Raw genomic sequence first — 24,304 nt, 5'->3', positions numbered from 1 at the left:
TATTATATTGCCACTTCAGGATTTTAAACTAGAATGCATGTGCAATATGATGATATAAGTGAAAAATATGTTATAAGTAGTTGAAATTTTCCAAAAAAATTCAGTTTGGTGGTCATTTTTTTTTAATTCACCCATATATGAAATTTTAAAGCATTCAAATCTCCATTACAACTTTTAAAATAAGACATTTGCAACAATATATATTTGTTGGTTTAGAAATAAGGTGCCTTATCAGAAGAATTTAAGCGATATTTTATACCATTTTTTGATAGGCAGTGTACTGTTTTTTCACCCAAATTCCAGTTTTTTTAAGGCTCCTTACAGGTTTGTGGTCTTTGACTTATCACATGTATGGCTTCAATTTTGAAACATATAAATATGGTCTCTAATAACCACTGCAATAATTTGATATAATATTAACTGCAAAGAAGTAAATGATACACCATCGGTTGGTGTCCCAGTTAAAGTTTTAGGAGCAAGTCCATTCCCAAGCAACATTAAGCCCTACCTGGACCAAACTTGCATGGATGATGCATCTATAGGAATGGACACTACTAGACTTGCTTCAGATGCTGGATCCGACATACAATTTCCAGATTTTATGATAACATAAGCTTTCAAAATATGTTTTAATGGAATTTATAGCTAACTTTTATTATGCTGCCCTTGGTATTACAATATATTACCATGATAAAATGAGCATGATACATGTAATAACGAGACGCCACTGTATAAACTTTTTTCTTCAGCTAAGACTTTTTTCACCAACTATCCATTGTTTTCTTGGTAACTTTTTCTATCCCTTGTATATCACACTTGTTAATTTGGATGATGCAAGCTTTAGTGTGCTTAAAGTAAATGTACCTAGTGCATAGTCTATCTGTTGAAAGAAATCAGTTTATTATATTTAAATCTTACTCCCAACCTGGAAATCCTCCTAGGTTCTTTTAAATTTTTGTTGCTATTACTAGAATTGTCCTGGTTATTAAAACGCTTTTAACTTAATATTGTACGTGTTTTGAAAAATTTCAAACAAATCATCAGTTAGGTCATATTTGTATTATTCAATCCATCCTATGCAGGACTTTTGTAATAAGATTGCTAATGAGTAAATGTACACCCAGTTTTAATTTTTAATGCATATTTTGTAAAATTCAATGCATATTTCTGCAAATATGCAACATATCTGGAGCTATGCCTACATTTTTCAAATGAGAGACCAGTTAAAGTTTTGAGTAGCTCTGTTCCCAAGTAACTATAAGGCCTGTTATGATTTAACTTGCATGGTATTGCATAGGGATTCACACTACCAGACTTGCTTCGGATGTTAGATCCTATCTACATCTTCAAGAAAAGTGAACAGGTAAAGTTTTTGAAGCAGGTCCTTTCCCAAGTAACTGCAAGTCCTATACTAGACCAAACTTGCTGCATGGATATTGATCTAGGGATGCACACTAACTCGAAAAAATTTTGTGTGAAATTTGATTCACTTATTGATAACATTTGTCGAGATGAGCTTCTTAAACTTTGATTACTTATGTTTTACTTTTATAAAGGAAGTCAAAAGTTTTCTTCCAGATTTTAGTTTACTATCTCTCCCTTTTTATTGGTGGGGATGTTGACAAAAATTTTTTGCAACTAAAGTAATCACAGAGATGTGTTCAGTTCTTCAACTGTTGGTAAAAAGTGTCTTACTCTCACTATTGCTTTGCATACATGATTTGCTCATAATTTTTGGAAAGTTGAATTTTGTTTTGATCATTCTTGGGTGGTGTTACTATCAGTGAAACTGGAGGTATTGTCAGAAACAAGACAAACTTATGACTGGGTATTTAAAAGTAATTTTTATTTGTTCTTTAGAGTGCAAGTCTTCATCTACCTGTAGATATCAGTTCTTTTTAAAGTTGAGTGACCCACAGCTATTAATAGACTGGCCTTTATATGAAGAATTTATTTTATTATTTTGTGATTTTCATTCCCAAGACTATAGCGTCAAGAAAAGTTCCAAATGCAGGGCTCTAATTGGCAACTAATTTAGTCGCCATGGCGCCTAAAATGTTTGATTGGCGCCTAAAATTTTTCCATAAGTCGCCGAATTGGCGACTGGTTTAAATTGACTTGGCAATTGTCGAATTCCAGAAATTTTCACATTTTTAACAATTTTTTTCTGAAAAAGGGAAAGGAAATTTAAGAGAAGGGAAATTATTTTTAGCAATGGATATGGACATGTCTTGTTTTCTTAGGCACATCATGGGTCCCTATATTCTGTTAACTTTTAAAGTTGGCACCTTAGAAAAATTGCCTGGCAACTAAACATTTGCATTGGCGACTAAATTTTTTTGATAAGGCGCCAGCTGGTGCCTAAATTTTAAAGGCCACTTAGAGGCCTAAAATGGAGCAATTGTCATTGACTACAGCTTTGCTGATTGGTTGAACAAACAATATACTTTAACAACACCTCAGTAAAACATCCTTTTGATAGCATGATAGGCCAGGGCTTTGTGAGTAGAGTAGGGAATCAGAAATACTTGGCTAGTGCAGATGTGTTAGATATAGGCTCATTTTGTTGTACATTGTATATAAGAACAAGGCAGTTGAATTGACCAAGTTAGAGCAAAAGAATATAATATTTTTATTTTCCATCGTCAGCTTTCCTTATTTATGTAGTAAATTCCGCTATCACCTGCATATGGTGTTTATGTCTCCCAATTTGTTCGATACTCAAGAGCATGCTCCAAGTTCGATCAATTTTTAAACCAAGGCAGGCTTTACTGACAGATAAGTTGAGTTACAGGAATTTTAACAACCTCGTTTAAAGTCAGCATTTTGTAAATTCTATGTTGTTATAATGACCTTGTTAGCATATATAACCTATCACTGGGTCATGTTTTGGCTGATGTGTTTCATTCAAATTGTTAGGCCTTTGTTTATACACTAAATTTCAATAAGGAATGTTCCATCTACCTGATCAATACATAAGGCTCACGGCAGGTGTGATCAGTCAATAGGGGATGCTCACTCCTCCTAGGCACCTGATCCCACCTCTGGAATTTCCAGGAGTGCATGTTTAATGCCCTGTTCACAAATTTGTATTGCTTGTAGATTTTTGTGAGATCGATCACTGTTCGTTATCTTCACCTTGTCATTGTAGATCATCACTGTCTTTAGTGGAGAATTTACTGGAAGTGGTGCTGATGCTGTAAGATCTACTTGTTTACAAACACTATATATAATAGTGAACCTCAACCCGTCTTCTTTCCTGCATAATAATACGGTACTTTGTGATGGAGGTTCCCAATCAAGTTTATCAGTTAAAAGCATCAAAGGGGTTGACGATGGAAACAAGTGCTCTGACAACATGGTACTTATTAAACCTGAGTTAGGAAACAGTGAACAATGTGGTAAGTTACAATTAATTTGTGTTTTGATTTATTGATCATCTGAATTTTTTTGGGTTATGCGCCATTTTGTAAGTTAGGGATATAGGCTGAAAATAGTTATATTTTGAAAATAATTGGACTTGCTGAGGAATGTATGTAACACCAAAGTCTGACAATTTTTTTCTTTAGGTCACCTGGGACACACACTTTAAAATGTGTAACTTAATGCATCATAAATTTTAATGACAGGTTATGTTGCTAAAACAAATTAATTGTATATGATGAAGTTTTAGTGTAAACATATTTTATTGAATATATCAATTAAGATTGGGAAACAGGCAAAGCCTATAGTTTAATACATGTACATACCCTCTCCTTGAAGTTTTTTTCTGAAATATGTCAAAACAGTCTTTTATTATTCATGAGCAATTTTAAGAGAAAATTATATGAAGAAAAAAAAAACTGAAAAAAAGCTAGTGTCAATAATGCACTCTCCATTTTAAGATTTTGTTTTAAGGTCATTTAAAAGCAAAAATCTGTATTTTAAATAGTAGGGATTAAAAGAAGGAGGTGTAAGGAGAAACTAGAGTGGAGTATAGGCACTATATTCTGATAATTTGGCTGTGTATTACAATTTTTTTTAGCTCATCAGAAGTGTCTTCACTAGCCAAGGGTTTTAAATCCACTTCTGTCCTCACAAACCTTTGGCCTACAGTGCTACCAAAAATTGGGATTGCTTACGTGATGTCAAATCTTACCACATATGCACAGCCTTTGTTATGGACAGACATAAAGAGCATTTTTAAAAATTGTAGTATTTAAAGAATAATTAACAAGCAGGAATTTGTTATTTAGGGTGCAAATCTATACCTGCAACATCAACTTTAAGTTAGATGACATCATAGCTTTTCATAGAATGGCATGTTATCTTACAGGTCGTTGTTTACTTGAGTTTTTTCATTTACACAGACTATGGAGTCCAAACATGTCCCATACAAATATATTGACATTCACATTAGCACTTGCTGATTAGTCAATCAGTATCAATAAACTCTAATCACAACTCAAGATAAAAAATCCCACCAAGTGTTTGTGAGGAGAGTAGTGGATCAAAAATCCTTGGCTAGCAAAGATGCAGAATCATAGGTTCAAGTGAGTTTTTCTGATTACATGTTGTCCATCATCTGTCTGTCCATCTATTAACTTTTCACATTTTCAACCAACCTTACCACAAAGCATTCTTAGATGAAGGGGATTCTAGTTCAAATGAAGGCCCATGCCCTCTTTAAATCAAGAAAAGGCATTAATTGGGTGGATGTCATAAAAATTCTTCTTTACATGAACCACTGGGCAAGAAAAAATGAAACATGAAAGCTTTCTGAAATTCTTCTTAACAGCAGTGTCATGATTAGTCATATTCATATTCAAACATCCTGGCTCCTTGGGAGGGGTTATAATAGGAGATTAAAGTTTAACATGGAAATATATTGGAGAAATTTATTCCCAAGCTTTACATGAGAATATAATTATAGGAAAAAATATTTTTTAAAAATTCTTCTTTAGAAGGCAGTGCCAAGATTAGTCATATTAATATACAGGCATTCTGAGGTTGTGCAGATTCATCTTTGTACAAATCTTAATTGGGGGGGGGGGGGGGGGGGTAGAGTGTGACTATAATAAGAGCTCAATTCAGGCGCATATCTAGGCGTATGCAAGTGCTTCAACATCATTTTCACAACAACAAAATATTATAAAAGAAAAATTAAATCCCATCATAAATTGAGCAATATTTTTCCTTCTTTATCGTTAATTTCATGATGAGGAAATAGGCATTTTATATGTTGAAACTCAGATTATTTTAACGTAACTCTCTTTTCTGGATACTCAAAATTAAGTGTCAGAAATGCTGAAAACTCTCAAACCCCATGCCTTGATTTGCTTCCAGATTAAACACCCCCTAGCTACGCCCCTGTCAATTTATAAGAAAAAATCGCAATAACAAGCAGACAATGATAAATTATATTAATATGTAAGCATCTTCATCAAGTACAGATTTAAATTTCTTCAAATCATGGCCCTTGTGAGTAGGGTAAGGCCACAAAAGGGGAACCAAAGTTATACATGGGGAGTTTTAAGAAAAAATTTTTTTGAAATGTTCTGATTAACAACAAGACTGTTATTAGCCATATTGATATATAAGCATCCTCAAGTATTGCAGAGCGTCACGGTAGCTCAGTCGGTAAAGAGCTTGCTCTGTGATCAGAAGGTCGTGAGTTCAAATCTCGGCTGCGACTGACCTAAGTCGATAAAAAATAGATAGCAACTGTTCCTTTACCAAGCGCTCGGCACTTTGAAGTGAAAGTTACGGGTTCTTCGTATGAGACCTTAAAAACCGAGGCCCTGTGCCACGGCAGGCGTTTGCAGGATAAAGATCCCTCACTGTCAATGGCCCTGAGTGCTGAGTAAAGGTCTGAATTTGAAGTCCTTCATTGGTATATGGTGACGTCATTATATGAGTGAAAAATTCTCGAACAGGACGTAAAACAACATACAATCAATCAATTAAGTATTGCAGATTCAAATTTGTTCAAATCATGGCCCCAAGGGTAGACAGAGCCACAACTGGGGATCAAAATTGCAGCAAAAGGACAACCCCAATACCCCAAAACTAGTAAAAATTCAGTTGGGTTATAAAAATGTAGGTTGACACTAGCCTGATTGGACTAATAAATTATTAATTATTTTTTATTCCATTATTCCTAAAAATGTCAATAAACTTTTCTTGTCTGAAAAAAATCATCTTCATTAAATAATTAGGTTTTCTTGATGATTTTCATATCCTAGTTGATATCTTACGGTCCATGCTTCATTTGGTTAATTGTCATGTTTAAATGATCCCAGAGAGTAGAGTGGGACTTCAGTAGGGGATCAAAAATTTTACATGGTATTATGCAGGAGGAAATCTTAAAAAATAACTGTATCTGAGGAACAGCAAAATCTGATGAAGTGATTCAGGTGAGCACTGATGTCCATGGGTCACTTGTTAGCTCACTTGAGCTGAAAGCTTTTCTGATCACCTGTTGTCCATCCTTCCTTCTGTCTGTCTGTCCGTCTGTCTGTAAACTTTTCACGTTTTTGACTTATTCTCATGAACAACTGGGCCAATTTTGGCATAATGCGTTTTTGGGTAAAGGGGATACTAAATTGTTCAAATGAAGGGCCATGATCCTTTCCAAGGGGAGATAATCAGGAAAAGATAAAAATAGGGTGGGTCATTAAAGATCTTCTCAAGAACCACTGGACCAGGAAAGCTTAAACGTTGTGGAGCTTCCTGAGGTCTTGTAGATTCTAAATTGTTCAAATCATGGTCCCTGGGGGTAGGATGGGGCCCAGTATGGAATCAGAGTTTTACATAGGGTTATTTAGGGAAAAATCTTTAATACTTGTCTTCTCAAGAACAGCAAAGCCATGATGAATCATATTAATGTGGAAGCATCCTCTGGTAGACAGTGTAGATTCATTTTTTTTCAAATCGGGGCCCTCTGTATTGGGTGGGGCCCCAAAAGGTGATCAAAGTTTTACATAGGAATATACACATGTTTATATATTGGGAAAAAATCTGATGCAGAACAGCAGGGACAAATTGACTCAGGTGAGCGTTATGGCCCATGGGACTCTTGTTTTTCTTTTTAGTGATGTGCCCACCAGGAAGATATTTTAATGGCACTAGCTGTATGATGTGTGCAGATGGCCAGTATCAGGATTCAGTTGGCCAGACATCTTGTAAAAATTGTCAAGCTAATACTGTATCAAGGGATGATAGAACTACATGCACAGGTAAGAGACAAAGTGGAGCTTGAACCTCTGATTGGGATACCTCTTCCTAAAGAATGTTATAAGTGATATGGTCTTGAGTTTGCATTATATTACAGTCAGACCTTGTTATAGAGCTGCCAACCCTTACGAATTTGGCATAAGGATTGCAGTACTTTGAGTGTCTGAAATACACCTTACAATTTATCTTTTTATTGTTATGATTTCCGATTCTCTCTGTCAAGAGTTTGAAATACCAGTATTTTCATTATCTGTCTGCCTTTAGTTTTCAGTATTAAAGTAGAAAAAAGTCATGTTACTTGCAGCGCTTATTTGTATTGTCATTTCCCATTTCTGTGCTCACTTATGATATCAAACATTTTAACATGAAGAAAGTGGAAAAATACCCATCGACCAGGGATCTAAATGGTCCTAGAGTCAGGGGATCTGAAGTTAGGGCAGGGTTCTAATGATCATATAGTGAAAGTGCATAAATTCTTTTTAAGTCTTCTTGTCTCCCCCTTATTTCAATCATTTTATCACTAACCATCAAACTAATTGCAACAGAATATTTTTGTTATGAATAAAATATAGAATGTACAAAATAAATTAGTAATAAAAATCTAACAAAATTGGATGAGTGGAAAGCATTATTTTGGGCTACATAAATTTCAGTGAAAATTACTACAGAAAAGGGGTATAACTCTTGTCAAAATAGTAAATGATCAGAATTTTGGTCCATTTTTCTACCTTGAAGAAAGAGGAAGTAAATTAAACTGCCATTAAACTGACTTTGATAACATTTAAAGATGCAGTTAAAACTTTTGAACCCAGCAAAAAAAAAATACTGATTACTAAATACCACTGATGTCTGTGTCAGCATCTCAAGTTAAACTTTTTGGAGCAAAGGTTCAGTGCACTTAAGCTATGAGAGTCGGGTTCCGATGCTTTGAGAAAAATAAATTTCCGAAGTTTCTTAATTTTTTTGTATCAGAGTTATTAAACGATGTCTTAAGAGCAGGGTTTGATATATGATATCACGTGAAAATATTAAATAATGCCAAGCGACACTGGCTTTTGCGATGGGGGTCTAGCGATTTTGTCACATTTCTATTGAAAATCATATGCATACCAGTTTTCAATGACATTGTTTACATCGAGCTGCAACTTGTCCATTCGTCTCATTTGCACAGAATTTGTATTTTGACTTAAACTTATACATATCCAAAGGACAATGTTGGACAATTTGCGGCTCATATCTAATTTTTTGAAAAAGTCTTCAAACTACGGTCGAGTTAGCTACTAAATTAACAGGTCCTCAAGTGTCAACCCATATTGACCCGATTGATATTATGATCACTTTACTTGCGTGACATTCCACTGTTCGATACGCTTTCATTGTGTCTGTCATTGGAAGTTCCTTGTGTCTATCGACTTCCAACTTCAAAATATTGAAGACTTTTGCATAAATTTTATTAAGGTTTTTAAAGATTATATATTCTTCTTTTTCTATACTATTTTTTCGTTCGAGGTATTTTGAATGAAATTCTGGTATTGTCAGTGCAAATCAGGTGCACGATTAGTAGGTATAGCTGTGCTCATTTGTATGATGGTCTGCTGGCATCTGCAGACACAACCCAGCCCTAAACACTAGAATCATTTATTATTTGTGCACCACGAAACTACACAATCTCTCTCTTCTCCATTTAAATTTGTAGTGTGGAATCTGAATACGGAAAAATCATGTGCTAATGTTTACATTCCACTTCCGTGTGATTTAAATGTATCTGCCTATTTGCGGATACCTTAAATTCGAAAATGATCCAGTTCAAATTTCTGGAATTTAAGGCTTATACATGTTCTTTTCAATGACTTTGTCTGTAATTATAGAAATATGTATGACAAAAAATTCAAGGCATAAATATCAAAAGCATATGCATGCACAATAATCATAGATTAACTTAGTGATTTATTGTAATTTAAATCTTAAAATTGATAGCCGAAAAGGTTCCAAATGACATACTAAAGTGCACTCATTCTTTCTTTCCAAGTACTTCTTTGCCCGATCTTGATCAGAGATGCATGGATGAGGCATCTCAGTATAGTTAATTGCACCAGTCAGCTATCAGATGCTGCCAAAGAAACCCAACTTAGACCAAACTTGCATGGATGATGTATTAGGGATGCACATTATCAGAGTTGGTTGAATGCTGGATTTGATCTACATTTTCCAGATGAGTGACCAGGTTAAAGTTTCTAGAGCAGGTCCATTCCAGTGTATATTTAAGCCCTACATAGATTAAACTACATGGATGATGTATCAGGGAATGATAACTACCAGACTTGCTTCAGATGCTGTATCTGATATCCGGATAAGTGACCAGATCAAGTCCACTCCTGAGTAATTTTAAGCCTTTTGGTGACTAAACTTTCATTGATGATGCATCTGTGTATGTTCACTTGCAGACTAATGCTTTGGATGCTGTATCTGAACTGTATTTTCCATGAGATTGAACATTTTAGTTTTTAGAGCAAGTCCATTTCCAAGTAAATATAAGCCTCAATGTGACAAAACTTGAATGGATGATGCATATAGGATGCACACTACTAGACTTACTTACATTTTCCAGATCCTTGAACAGGTTATAGTTTTTGGAGCAAGTCCATTTCAGTTATACTTGGTTTACAAGTAGATTATATCATGATACATAGTTCTGTTTATTGCTTTTTGATTTCAACAAATGGTGTTGCCATGGTTACTAAAAATTGAAATTTCTTTGAAATTCTTTCAAAATGCTACACCTCCAGTTTTGGTCCAATTTCAAATATTTACATTTGCAAATGTAAGATGAACCTATTGTAGAGCAAATATGTTCAATTATGTGTGATCTTATTAGGGGGTCAGAGGTCATAGAGTGACCAAATCACATGGCTGCCAATGAAACTTCTAACTTGATAGCAATAATGGAGAAAAATAACGGAAACATGTCAATATTTTTTTCAATCAACAAATGCCCATTACATTTTCCTTTTACTCCTGGGTATTAAGCCAATGAACTATGTATATTGTTATGATAAGGAAGAGTGCCTCTTCCAAAATTGTGAATTTCATGGCCCCAGGGTAAGGGGTTCTGGTGTTAGGGCGGGGCTCTAATGGTTATAGTGAAAATGCATCAATTCTTTGAAAATCTTCTCCTCTGCTCCTAGGTATTAAGCCGATGAATTAAGTACATAGTTATGATGAGAAAGAGTGCCTCTTCCAAAATTGTGAATTTCATGGCCCCTGGGTCAGGGGTTCTGGTGCTTTGGTGGGGCTGTATTGATTGATTAGAAAAAAATCATTAATGCTTTGAAAATCTTCTCTTCTGACTCAGATTACTTAGCAAACAAACTAAATTCAATAATATCAATGTAAATGTATTAAATATTATTGTAAGTAAATGTGCCTTATCTTTGCTCCTGGGTATCTAGGAGGCAAACAGAGTACACAGTTGTAATAAGTGAAGCAAATGAGAGTTACTCCCCTTTGCTAGAATGTGTTAATCAAGAAATCCTGGTATATAATTTAACAGGTTATTAGACTGAATGAGAATACAAGAAAGAATGTAATATATATGGAAACTAAATCAAATGGATGTTTGGTTTAAATGAGCAAAGCAAGCTCAAAGTCATATTTTTGCCTGGAAAGCAATATAAAACATAGACATTTAAAGATATTATTTATATATTTAGCGAAAGTTGAAATTGCACATAGCATGTTTACACTGTGGTGATCTGTTTGACAGTGGATGAGTTATTACCCCCTTGTGCAACTAGTTGCGGAGGGGATATAGCATCGCTACTGTGCGTATGTGTGTGTGTTAGTGTGTCTGTTACAGCTTGTGGGCAAGATTTAAAGAGAACCTTTGCACTTTCATTTCTCAGTCTTCCCATACTTATGTGGCATTGTAAAAGGACGAACCCTATTCATTTTCAAGTTAATCAGTGAAATAGTTCTTAAAATATCGTGTTTTTACTACCTTCAAACCCTGCAATTTTATGTACGAGTTGACAATACTCACTTCCAGTAAATTTAACAGGTTAAAATTCGGGTCGTTTCGATAGAGCGGCTTCAGTAAGTTCTACTTTGTATTTGCATATTGTCATATTATTGTGTGTATCTTGAGAAAGTTTGTATGAATTAAAAGTGTCATCTCTGTCACTGAGTAACTTAAATAATTAGATGAACATCGCGGTTTCAATACCAAATCACCACAAGTGTGTGTTTACAATAGGGGCCTGTGGAATCGAGGTATCACACCGGTGATTGTTTTCACTATATAATTCTATATAGAATAAAAAATCATTAAAAATCAGGTATTCAAATTCATGAAAAAAAATTTAGCAGGAAGTGTTAAACGTTACCAGTCACATCACCTGACACCAAAAAATAGGGAACGTACATGGCATTTTGTGATTTTTTCCATCTGCAAACAGGAATACCCTCAAAACTACGTGTATTCAATGTTTTTATAAACATCCTGTGTGCATCCCAGGAAGTGGCCTCCTATGCCCCGAAAGAAATAGTTCCTGTCAAAAACCTTTAATATTTTACAAAGTACATAAAATATCCTAAGCATAGGTACCAAAAATGTAAAAATAGAATAAGGGAAAAAATAAAATTTCTCCCAATAAAAAAAATATTTCTTTATTATGTATGGAACTACAATTGACTAGGTTCATTTTGATTGGTCAATTACCGGTGTGATACCTTTTAATCTTGAGGAACACATAATTCTTGAAAGCTGTAAATATAAAGTTTCACAACTTTCATTGACATCTCAACATCGGTATATTGTCATTTTTCACTACAGAAAAATATTATTTCCGTGCGTATTTCCAGATTTGATGCATATTGCATGCTATACTGTGAGGTTTACTCAGGTAGATAAATTAATGAAAAGAGCATACATGATATGTTTCTGCTAGGAATAAGGGAAACTGCCCAATCACGTATGCTTGTTATAACCCAATCTGGGAAAACCAAGTACAGTCAAAACTGTCTTAGCGGCCACTCGAAATCAATGGCCACTCGCAATCAGCAGCCACTTTCAGTCCCCCCACGACGATTTTTCCTATATAAACAGCCACCTGCGTAACGCGGCCAGCGGCCACTCAAATTCTCACCCACAACCTTATTTACACTGTAGTAGGCGGCCATCTCGTTCATTGGCACGATTCTATCCTGTATTTTAAACAAATGGATAATTATCATTTGTTGGCCAACTTTAACCAATTAAAGCAGTTAAACAAATTAGATACGCTGAACTCTGTGTTTATGAATAAATTATATTCTGTTAGACCATTTGGTCACTTTTTAAAAATTAATACAGTTAATTATTTTTCAAGACCGCCGATTGAAAAATGCAAAGAATTTAATTGCAACAAATAATTTTCCCATTGCTTCAGAAATTATTTCTTAGAGCTAGATTTTTTACTTAAGGATCATCATTCATCATTACTTAGAATGTTCACTGTGAGACATATATTGCCTAATACATTAGGCTATCGATATTTTCACACCTTTTAAATTTTGATTCCATGTAGAAGCCCTAATTGCTACTCTTGTAAAAACAACATACTTTACTTGGCTTGCTTATCTCCTGAATTTCACAATTAGGAGACGATCTATAGAGATTAGTTACACTCCAATGCGCATGACACAGGTGTGCTGTAAAATGATTTCAAACTGCGTAATACACTTCTGTGGTCAACAGGTCAACTTTATTTGTGTGTCTATGTATAACAGAGAAATTCTGACAGCTGTATTAAAAAAAATAAAATATACCAGCCTTTAATAACTTTAGCAAATAAGTTAACTGCCGATGAAACAAGTGTATTGAGTTGTGGTGGGGGGGGGGGGGGGATGGAAATACACTGCTGATCATTGCTTGAACATATGAAAGAGAATTTTTAAGGGGAATTTAATGAAAAATTCTTACTGAAATATTTTGTAGGCATTTTTACCATCCTACTGTCTTATGTGTGTGTTTAGGAAGGGGGGGGGGGGTGTTAAAAATAAAAAAAAAATTATAGTGAGGCACATATATTTCTTCAAATGACAATTAAAGGTCATGTGAAACAGTTCTTTACACTAGGATTTTACACTTTAAACGTAAAGACTGGTATGAAAGAATGTCAAATTACGTTTAGTAAAACAAAAATTGCCTTTGCTTAACTGAAAAACGAAGGCCTAAACTTGTCCACTTGATAAATTTGTTACCAGCTTATCGTTCTTGATTTTGTGTTTTTATGACGTCACAAAGACCCATTGATGTAAATATCTCATTGGATCTAGTGTAATTTTACCGTATATTATTGAGTTAATTTTAGTCATTTTTGTGAGTATAAATGTTATTATGTTTTCAGATGAGCTATCTGATTCTAAAGTACAGTTTACTCTATTTGAACTAATCGTTAATTAGACACAGCAACTGAAAATGAGAGCTTTTCATTGTAGGATGATCCTGATGAATACCACGTAGAAATCAAGATTTTTCTCCACCAACTATGATCAATTATTTAAAATTAATACTTTAGAAACAATTAAAAGTCTTCGTATTTCTGTTTGATACTTATATGATACATGATGTTTTTTCCATTCCCAGTTAAATTGTATAATTAACAACAAAAACAGTGTAATTAATTAACATTGACCTGAAACTTCTTACAATAACAAGAGGCCCAAGGGCCTTAACGGTCACCTGAGTATAATACAACAATTTAGAAGTTAAATACACTGATAGATGAAGCTTTTTTGCCCTAAAGCAAGAGAAGTAGGAAGATCAGGATCAACAAAATAATTAGTCTAGTATTCAGTATCAACTCATAAATTAAGTTCTAATCTGTGCCCCACTTAACACTATCACCATGCAGACTATTAACAATCTATTAGTGCTTCTGTACTATTTTTAAACCCATATTAAGACTTCTAGCATTGACCTCTCTTATGGTCTTTGAAGAACTTTTAATAAGATAAGTTATTTTTGTCTCATTTTTATTTATCTATTACTTACAGGTCTACCTGATTATTAAAACTAAGAAAATACTTTTTGAATTATATGATAAACATTCTTGCATAATTATCTTATTCTATTTACCTTTCAAATACATTATTTACAGTGATTAATTATCAAAGGTGAATGGAAAAGGGGAATAACTTCTCTCAGTAGAATACAAATTAATAGAGCCCTGCCCAGGACTAGAATGCTTAGACAAATGGTCCAGATGTTCAAAAATCTGGTAGAAATACGCTTACTTATATCATTTAAACTTTTACTCAGTTTTCTTCCAATATGCCCAGAAGCAGATAAGAATTTCACAGGTACAATGCATTTTCACTACAGATTCAACAAAGCCTTACCCTAACACCAGAACCCAAGACCAAGGGTCAAGAAATTTACAAATTTGGAAGAGTTACCCTCATCATCATAACTATGGACTTCGAAGAATTAACACTTTTCCACTATATTATCAAAAGCCCCCCCCCCCCCCCCCTCTCGTTATGCTAGAACCCCTGACCCTAGGACCACAAGATTTAAAAATTCTGTTCGAAGCCCCCATTTTCATCATAGCTAAGCAATTTATTTATCAGCTCAACACTAAGGAGCAGACAGGATTAATTAATGATTAATTAATAGAATTAATGCTTTTTCACTATATAATCAATAGAGCCCCCCCCCCCCCTTCCTCAAGAACCCCAAAAACTGAGGCCATATATTTAAAAATTTTGGAAGAGGCATCCTTGCCTATCATAATCATGCACTTAGTTTGTTTAGATAATCTCCAGTAGCAGAGAAGAAGATTTTCAAAGAATCAATGCATTTTCACTATATAATCAATAAAGCCTCGTCCTAACACCAGAACCCCTGATCCTGGGGCCATGAAATTCACAATTTTTGAAAAGGCATCCTTATGCATAATAACCATGCACTTGGTTTGTTTAAATAATCTCCAGTAGCAGAGAAGAAGATTTTCAAAGAATTAATGCATTTTCACCATATAATCAATAGAGCCCCGCCCTAACATCAGAACCCCTGACCCAGGGGCGATGGCTTTCACAATTCTGGAAGAGGCCCACCTCCTCATCATAACTATGCACTTAGTTTATCACCTTAATGCCCAGGAGCAGAGGAGAAGATTTTCAAAGAATTAATGCATTTTCACTATATAGTCAATAGAGCCCCGCCCTAACACCAGAACCCCTGACCCTGGGGCCATGAAATTCAAAATTTTTGAAAAGGCACTTTTGCTCATCATAACTATGTACTTAGTTACTTTATTTAAAACCCAGGAGCAGAGAACAAGATTTTCAAAGAATTTATGCTTTTTCACTATATAGTCAATAGAGCCCCGCCCTACACCAGAACCCCTTACCCTGGGGCCATGAATTTCACAATTTTGGAAGAGGCTCTCTTGGTCATCATAACTATGTACTTAGTTACTTTATTCAATACCCAGGAGCAGAGAAGAAGATTTTCAAAGAATTAATGCATTTTCATTATATAATCAGTAGAGCCCTGCCCTTACACCAGAACCCCTGACCCTGGGGCCATGAATTTCACAATTTTTGAAGAGGCACTCTTGCTCTTCATAACTATGTACTTAGTTACTTTATTTAACACCCAGGAGCAGAGAAGAAGATTTTCAAAGAAATAATGCACTCTCACTATATAATCTATATAGCCCCACCCTGAGGCCAGAACCCCTAACCCAGGGGCCATGAATTTCACAATTTCTGAAGAGGACTTCTTGCTCATCATAACTATGTACTTAGTTACTTTATTTAATACCCAGGACCAGAGAAGAAGATTTTCAAAGAATTAATGCATTTTCACTATATAATCAATAGAGCCCCGCCCTAACACCAGAACCCCTGACCCTGGGGTCATGAATTTCACAATTTTGGAAGAGGCACTCTTGCTCTTCATAACTATGTACTAAGTTACTTTATTTAATACCCAGGAGCAGAGAACAAGATTTTCAAAGAAATAATGCACTTTCACTATATGATGTATATAGCCCCACCCTGGGGCCAGAACCCCTGACCCTGGGGCCATGAATTTCACAATTTTGGTAGAGGGCTTAATGCTTGTTACAATGATGCCAACAGTTTGACTGCTTGATGTCCTGGAGTAAAGAAGAAGATTTTTAAAGATTGCATTAATTTTGGTGGTTTTAGCCCCACCCCTCAGGCCCCAGGGGGGCAGGGACCATGAAATTAACAATTTTTGTTCCCCTTCACCCATAGATGCTATATGCCAAATTTGGTTGAAATTGGTAAAGCAGTTTCAGAGAAGAAGCTAAAAATGTTCAAATGTTTACACACGACGCACGCCGACGGATGAGAACGGATAGCAATAGGTTACCTGAGTGACTCAGGTGACCTAAAAAATTTAATGGGCATGCAAAATCTGTAAAACAAAGTTGTGTCATATATTGAGAGGGTAAAATATGTAGGTCAAGAGTATCCCCTTTTTTCCCAAATAAACACAGGGATATTGAAGTTCATGATAAAAGTGGATCAATGAAAAGTCGGCATATTTGAATGCATGCTTTCTGCAATTTGAATGCGCGCTTTCTGCAATCTGAAACACGGGGACTAATGTAAAAACAATATAGAAATAGGGGTTTATCATCGTAATTTTGCTGTCACAAAAAGCATGATTTAAAAGTGGCTCAAAACTTATAGACATTACGAGAATGTACATGTATATACATGCATTGAAATGTTACGGTGCTGATACTTAATTCTTACAGTTTGGCTGAGCAATTGCAGTTTGAAAATACTCATATACTTCGTGCATAAATTGATCAGTGAAGAAAATTCATACCACCATTATTTGAGAGACTGAACCTGAACAATTTTCAAAATAAATATTTTTATAGTTCATATTTTTTTTAATCAGGCTATATAATCTGTGTTTAAATAAACTGATACAAATGTAATCAATTCGGTCTGTAAATATATACATACAGAGAAGAAGGATTACATAGATAGAATTGTCTGACTTTTTAAATTATTACGATAATATAGTTACAGTGTTATGTGTATACCGATTTTTTGGTAAAAAAAGAAATACGGAGAGAGAGGGAGAGAGTCATTGAGACAGGGAAAACCAAAAAGAGAAGAGGAAAAGTGATTGAGAAAGGAGGAAAGCAAGAAAGCGATAGAATCATTTCATTTCCCATAAATAAATGAAATCATTTATATGCAGGTTTAGTTTCACTTTCACATACCGCAGTCAATCGAATTCATCTTTATAAATGTGCATATTACCAAGTACATTGATAGCATCATCTAATCATGGCCTAAAAATTTTGATCAGAAAACAAATCATCAATATTCTCATGTAAGAAATTTATTCAACTGTAAGTTCTTTGACAGCGTCTATATTCACTTACTTGAATACAGACCCCCTCTCTTTGTCGTATCATCTCTCTCTCTGTTGATTGAAGTGTCGAAGGAAGACAATAAATTACACATATACATACTAAAATCTTGCAAATATGCAATAGGATATTAAAAGACAAATACTATCTTGTTTGAACATTGTATATTTATGCTACGTTTTAGCCCAAATAGTGATATTTCTTAAAAATTTACGCTGCAAAATATATGATCAATTGTATAAATGTTAGTACTGAATGTAGTGACTGGGTCTTGCTGACATCATAAGCAAAGGGAGATAAGCTGCACTAGTTGAAGTTCATTTCTGCAGTCAAGTAATTTTGATTGACTCTGCTGCCACTAACTTGCATAAAAAATCCAAAATGTAATTTCAGGCTTATTAAAGTAGGTCAGATGAACTCATTTTTGTATACAACCCAAAATGCTCTGGACATTGTTTCCTATGACCTTTAAAAGAGTTTGTTTAATTTCAATGTAACACCAGCACACTGATGAATGTATGTGACATTTAACTGACATGTATGAGCAGAAACAAGCACAAAACCTTTTTGGAATATTTCAAAGAATTTTTTATTTAAGGCCAACTTTAAAATAATGTTTGCTTGCCCTCTCCTGACTCAGGATGAGAAAATTGAGTCAGTAGGTAGGTGAGAAATTTTTTTTTTTCAAAGAAAATTTCAAAATCAATGCTGAATTTTCAAAATCTATTTTGTGGAATGCATAAAAAAATAATTGCTTCCTGGAGGTTAGTAAAAGTTTTGAGTCGGGCCATTTTTAGCCAGTCGGTCAGGAGAGGGCAACCAAACAATTTTTTAAAGATGGCCGAATGTTAATGAATTATTATATACACATGAAAAGCTTGTATGAAATTGATCTTTTTATTCTCTGATTATTAATTAATTTAACTGTACTGTTAAATGTTGTTCATTTATTGACTGACAGGCTATTTCGAGGGGAAACTAGAATAAGAGGCCACCTGTCTTAAGTGGCCAGTTTCCAATCTTCCCAAAGGTGGCCTCTTAAAACAGGTTTGACTGTATGATCACAGGGAGATTGATCGGGTCTAGCACGCTACAATAAGCAAGGGTATTTTTACCAGATTTTTGAAATTCTTGGGCAACATTGCTTTGTCTATCAGTTAATTTTGTTTTATTTTTCTATGGATCCTTTACAGTGTTTTATTATACTCAGGTGATCATTAAGGCCCTTGGGCCTCTTGTTTTGTACTGCTTCTGCCTTTAAAATACCGATAAACTTTTCACCAGTTGTTCTTGTATTATTTGGAGACTTCTTAATATTAAAAAAGCACTTGTCCAATCAGATTCACTTGTCTTTTTTTTCACTGGTACCTGACAAGTGAACAAGTGTTAATGTCGAGCCCTGGTCCAATTAATACACAAATAGACTATGCTAAGATACATAATTCTGTGTATCTGTATTTAATTTTGACAAATGGTGTTTTCATGTTTACTAAAATAGAAATTTCTTTAAAATTTTTCTAAAATGGTAATCCTCCTACAATTTTGGTGTAATTTCAATGAGACTTGGTGCACAAGTAGACTACTCAGATACATAATTCTGTGTAATTTATATAATTATGTAAATTGATTTTGAGAAACGGTGTAGCCATGGTTACATAAAATAGAAATTTCTTGAATTCTTTTTAAACACAACTCCTCCAACAGTTTTTTTGTGACTGGTCGTCAGGGGATGCTCAGTCCTCCATGGCACCTGATCCCACCTCTAAATTTTGAGGTCCATGTTTGCTCTGCTTTAGATTTGTATCATTTCATTGGACTTTTGAGATTGAATACTGTTTGTTATCTTCATATTTCATTTCTGATTAGACTTGCTATACAAGTATACTATACTTAGATACATCTTTCTTTTTAAGTATACACTAGTAGAACCACAGTCTCGTCAGAGACTTCTTGATTTTAGTGTAAAACATTAATGTTAAATAAACTTTATTGTTAAGGAATGTGTTTTAAATGGCAGATGATTCGAAACCAATTAATGAAAATTGTTAAACAAACATGACCTTGATTAGGGTCTACTGGTTAGAGACTAGAAGAACTTCAGTGTCCTTGACCTTGCAGAGTGGTCATTTGTTCCTCTCTCAGACATCTGCAATGGGCTCGCATCAAGATTTTTTGACATAAGGTAAAAAACGAGATATTCCAAGGATTGTTTCAAATTAAACTAATATTTCTAGATCTACTCAGTAAATATCTATCTTAAAAGACAAACAATAGCGCAGGAATTTAATTATAATAAATTAAAACAAATGCATTATTTCTTGTGCTTATCACTGTGATATATGGGAGCCAATGACAGAGGTGAATGTATGAGTCCATGGTAGAGAGTGGAAGAGTTTATGCCAGTATATGCGAAAGTCTAAAATTTTTACAGGACATATGGTCTGGTAAAAATATATATTTTATCAGACAAAGCATTTACTTACTAGACCGACCTTTTTTCTTTAAATTCAATCATACATTATTATGATACAGAGATTGAAAAAAGGAGGGGGGGGTTCTCACTGTTAAATTGAACCTCAAATAGATCCAGATTTGAGATTATAAAAAAATTATTTTATTGAAATGAACAAGCTTACTATTAATAATTTTCCTTTTTAAAAGGTAACATACAATTCCATACAATTTTCTCTTTTCTGGTTATTTGACACATACAAACGAAATACACATTGTCAACAGTTTTTTCTTTTAAACTTAAAATGCACTTTAAAATATATATATTTCTTTCCTGAAGTAACTCATTATGGTTACTCTTGTTTAATAATGAAAATAATTTCGCCCAACCGAATCTACGTATGAGCTGTCTATAGATCTATATTCCATCACAGAGGAAATTCGAGTTAGAAATAAAGGATCATAACAGGATTCTTATAGATTAAAATTAATCATGTATAATTACTGCTAAATGGATCAAATAAAGGATATGTGTGGACAATAAAACTATATGTACATGTAAATTCAGATTTTTAGGCTTTAATTTTTCATCGGACAATCAGTCCTGTATCCTGAATTTTTTTACTGACCCGAACCAAATTTACCGGTAAAAACCGACGGTACGGTGACTTTCGCATAGACTGTTATGCATTGGTTAAGTGTCTATCGTCTGTTTGTAAACAATCATTCATAATGCTACTCCTCCTACAGTTCTGGTCCAATTTTAATGTAGACTTGCTTTTCTGATTGAAATTTGTCCGTTGTCTGTCATCATTGTTGTTGTAAACTTTTCACATTTTCATCTTCTTCTCCAGAACTACTGGGCCAATTTCAACCAAACTTGGCACAGAGTATCCTTGGGTAAAGGGGATTTAATTTTCCTCTAATGAAGGGCCACACCCTCTTCCAGGGGGAGATAATTACAAATTAATGAAAAATCAATGGCATCTTTTAAAAATCTTCATCTCAAGAACCACTGGGTCAGGAAAGATAAAACTCATGTGGAATGATCCTCAGGTAGTGTAGTTTCAGATTTGTTCAATTCATGACACCTTTGGGTAGGGTGGGGCCATAATGGACGATCAAAGTTTTACATAGGAATGTACAGGAAAAATCTTTAAAAATCTTCTTCTCAAGAACAGCAAAGCCATGATGAGTCATATTTATATGGAAGCATCCTCAAGTGGTGTAGATTTAGTTTTGTTTAAATCATGATCCCCAGGGGTAGGGTTGGGCCACAATGGACAATCAAAGTGTTATAGAGGAATAGATAGGAAAAATCTATAAAAATCTTCTTCCCAAGAACCACTGGGTCAGGAAAGATGAAACTCGTCTGGAATCATCCTCAGGTAGTGTAGATTCCAAATTTTTCAAATCGTGACCCCCGGGAGTAGGGTGGGGCGATAATGGACGATCAAAGTTTTACATAGGAATATAGAGGAAAATTTTTTAAAAATCTTCTTCTCAAGAACAACAAAACCATGATTGGTCATATTCATGTGGAAGCATCCTCAGATGATGTAGATTCAAGTTTGTTCAATTCATGACCCCCTGGGGTAGAGTGGGGCCACAATGAACGATCAAAGTTTTACATAGGAATATATAGAAAAAAATCTTCTCATGAACAGCAAAGCCATGATTGGTATTAACTATTCGGAAGTATCCTAAGGTAGTGTAGATTCATGTTTGAAAAAAATCATGACCCCCTGGGGATAGGGCCACAATTGATGATTAAAGTTATGCATAGGAATACATCGGAAATTGTTTTAAAAATCTTCTCAAGAACAACAAATCTATGATTGGTCATAATTATATGGAAACATCCTCAGATAGTGTAGATTCAGATTTGTTCAAACCATGACCCCTGGGGGTAGGGTGGGACCATAATGAAAGTTCAAACTTGTATGAAAAAAGTCACAGACAAAGAAATATGTAAGCATCTTTAGTTAGTGTAGATTCAATTTTGTTCAAATCATACCCCCCCCCCCTTCCCCTAATCCCTTTTTTAGGGGTAGGTCGGGACTACTTAAGCTTAATATTGAAGATTTTCAATACTGAACTGATTTTTGCTTTTTTCCTAGCCACAGTGCACAGGTGAGTGATGTAGCCCATAGGCCTCTTGTTATAAGTACACACCGGTAGAACTACAGTCTAATCAGAGACTTCTGATTTTAAGCATTACTGGTCAAAGACCAGAAGAACTTATGCAAGTGTTGCAAATTGTTGTTTACTGCAAATTTTCTTTATGGAAACTGGTTCTAAAATACCATCTTTAAATGGGTCATCTTGAATTTAATCACAGTAACATATGCAGGGGTTGATCATTACAGGTATATAACTACAGTATGCCGGGATTCTACGGTACCGGTGTACTTATTGTTGAAGGTTGAAAACAAAACTAAATACTTAGAATTGTAAACAATGAATGTCACTCATCAACAATAAAACATGTGTTTCAATGATGTATCAGCTTGAAATGGTTTTGTTCACTTACTAAATCTTGAAATACACATGAAAACTATACCGCGTGTAAGTTGCTAGTGTCAAGGGACATTACTCTGATACCGGTGCATATGTATGGTGAGCTACCAGCGTTACAATTAAGCAACATTTTGTCATAAAATTCAGTGAATAAATTACATTATTTAAAATGTAAATCATTTTGAGATTAAATATCTTTGAAGTGCATTTTTTTTTTAGAAAGTTGAGTAAAAAAAAAACAATATTCTGATTAAAAAATCATTTGTGAAATATTTTATTTCACAAATTCAAGAAACTGATTTTTTTTTTCATAATTAAGAAACACTTAAAAGAACCCCCTTCTTTCATCTCCTTTACTTTACTGCAGAGTAGTAAATGGGATCAATGTCCACACAAATAACTCTTTTCCAGTTTAACAAAAAGTAATCATTCTTGGCTCTTTTGTCTCCCACAGTCTACATACACATCATCCTCATTTCCAATTTCCAAATGTTAATTTCACTATAATCAATACAAATTGCACCCCATTTCACTTTTGGATATGATTTTTAATGTTACTGATCTATTGTCATTTAGGATTTGCTCCATAATCTTGGATTTTTTTTAAATTTTTTTTTTTTTTTTGAACTTGGAGGTAAAGCTCTTGATGCTGAATTTTCATTTGTTGCTTGACACTCCTTTGAAAGTAGCATTATTTGCCTTTTTGAATTTTCAGATTTTGTCTATTGTGTATTTTTATTCTAACTCTTTTGATTTTTTTTTTGCTGCACCCTTAAAACAGAACATAATTAATTTTTTTTTATCAGATAACAAAAATATAAAAATACAATTGGAGGATAAGTCAGGTTAAAAAAGCTTTCATACTTATTTGCAGTTATCTAAAAAATATTTTTGACTCTTTCATTGTTTTAAATAAATCTTGCTTAAGATCTAAGGCAATAGTAATGACAACGAGGTATTACCAATCTTTTTCTAAAAATATCTGGCCGCTAGGTGTCGCCTATAGCGAGTGAATTTATAAATAAAGGGATACACCGATACCGTAGAACCTCCGGTATTGTGGGAATGGAGTATACTTAATTTTTTATGCCCCCGGATTGAAAAATCCTGGGGGTATATTGTTTTTGTCCTGTCTGTCTGTTTGTCTGTCTGTCTGTTGTCAACTTTAACCTAGCACATAACTATTGCGCTGTCAAGGGTAAGGCTTTAATATTTGACACGAGTGTTCATTATGACAAGACCTTTCCATTGGTGCAGAAATTTTTGATCATGTGACCTCAACTGTGACCTTTGACCTACATTTGAAAAACTTTAACATTGGCCATAACTATTGCACTGTAGTCTACGTCCCACTCCAGAATTGTATTACCATCGGGGGCATAGTGTTTCACAAACATATCATGTTTTCATTCTGTCATTTTTTTAGACCTGTGTCCACCTGGTTTCACTTCAAGTGATGGAATGACAGAATGTAAGCCCTGTGGTGGAGATGAATACTGGGTGAATGCAACCAACTGTGAACGTTGTCCAAATAATTCTACAACAGATGGAAAAAATGGTGTTCCTAATATCAGTGGATGTAAAGGTAATTTTTTTTAAAAAAAATTATGCACTAACTGTCTTCAGTTTAAGGATGACGGACCTAATTCGAAATTTCACACCACTTCGCAGAAAACTGTGCATATGCCTTGAATCAAATTGACTTAATT

At 34.4% G+C, this 24,304-nt stretch overlaps 2 protein-coding genes across 2 annotated transcripts in view; one reads left to right on the top strand and one right to left on the bottom strand.

Annotated features, from left to right (window-relative positions):
* LOC133184337 (ubiquitin carboxyl-terminal hydrolase 24-like) overlaps nt 1–24,304 on the bottom strand; it is a 376,170-nt gene that overhangs the window by 318,865 nt on the left and 33,001 nt on the right. The gene's annotated exons all lie outside the window — the stretch shown is intronic.
* The window catches only part of LOC133184536 (sushi, von Willebrand factor type A, EGF and pentraxin domain-containing protein 1-like), a 109,388-nt gene that overhangs the window by 83,860 nt on the left and 1,224 nt on the right, over nt 1–24,304 (top strand). Inside the window, exons 21-23 of the mRNA XM_061319624.1 lie at nt 3,152–3,401; nt 7,074–7,217; nt 24,022–24,180. Of these exons, the coding sequence (XP_061175608.1) occupies nt 3,152–3,401; nt 7,074–7,217; nt 24,022–24,180 (553 nt within the window). The remainder of the gene's footprint in view (nt 1–3,151; nt 3,402–7,073; nt 7,218–24,021; nt 24,181–24,304) is intronic.

Source organism: Saccostrea echinata, unplaced genomic scaffold (assembly GCF_033153115.1).
Source record: "Saccostrea echinata isolate AGI-Se365-2 ecotype Australia unplaced genomic scaffold, CSIRO_AGI_Sech_v1 ptg000010l, whole genome shotgun sequence".
Lineage (NCBI taxonomy): Eukaryota > Metazoa > Mollusca > Bivalvia > Ostreida > Ostreidae > Saccostrea > Saccostrea echinata.
The sequence above is the reverse complement of the archived record's forward strand: the minus strand, read 5'-3'. Positions and strand labels throughout refer to the sequence as shown.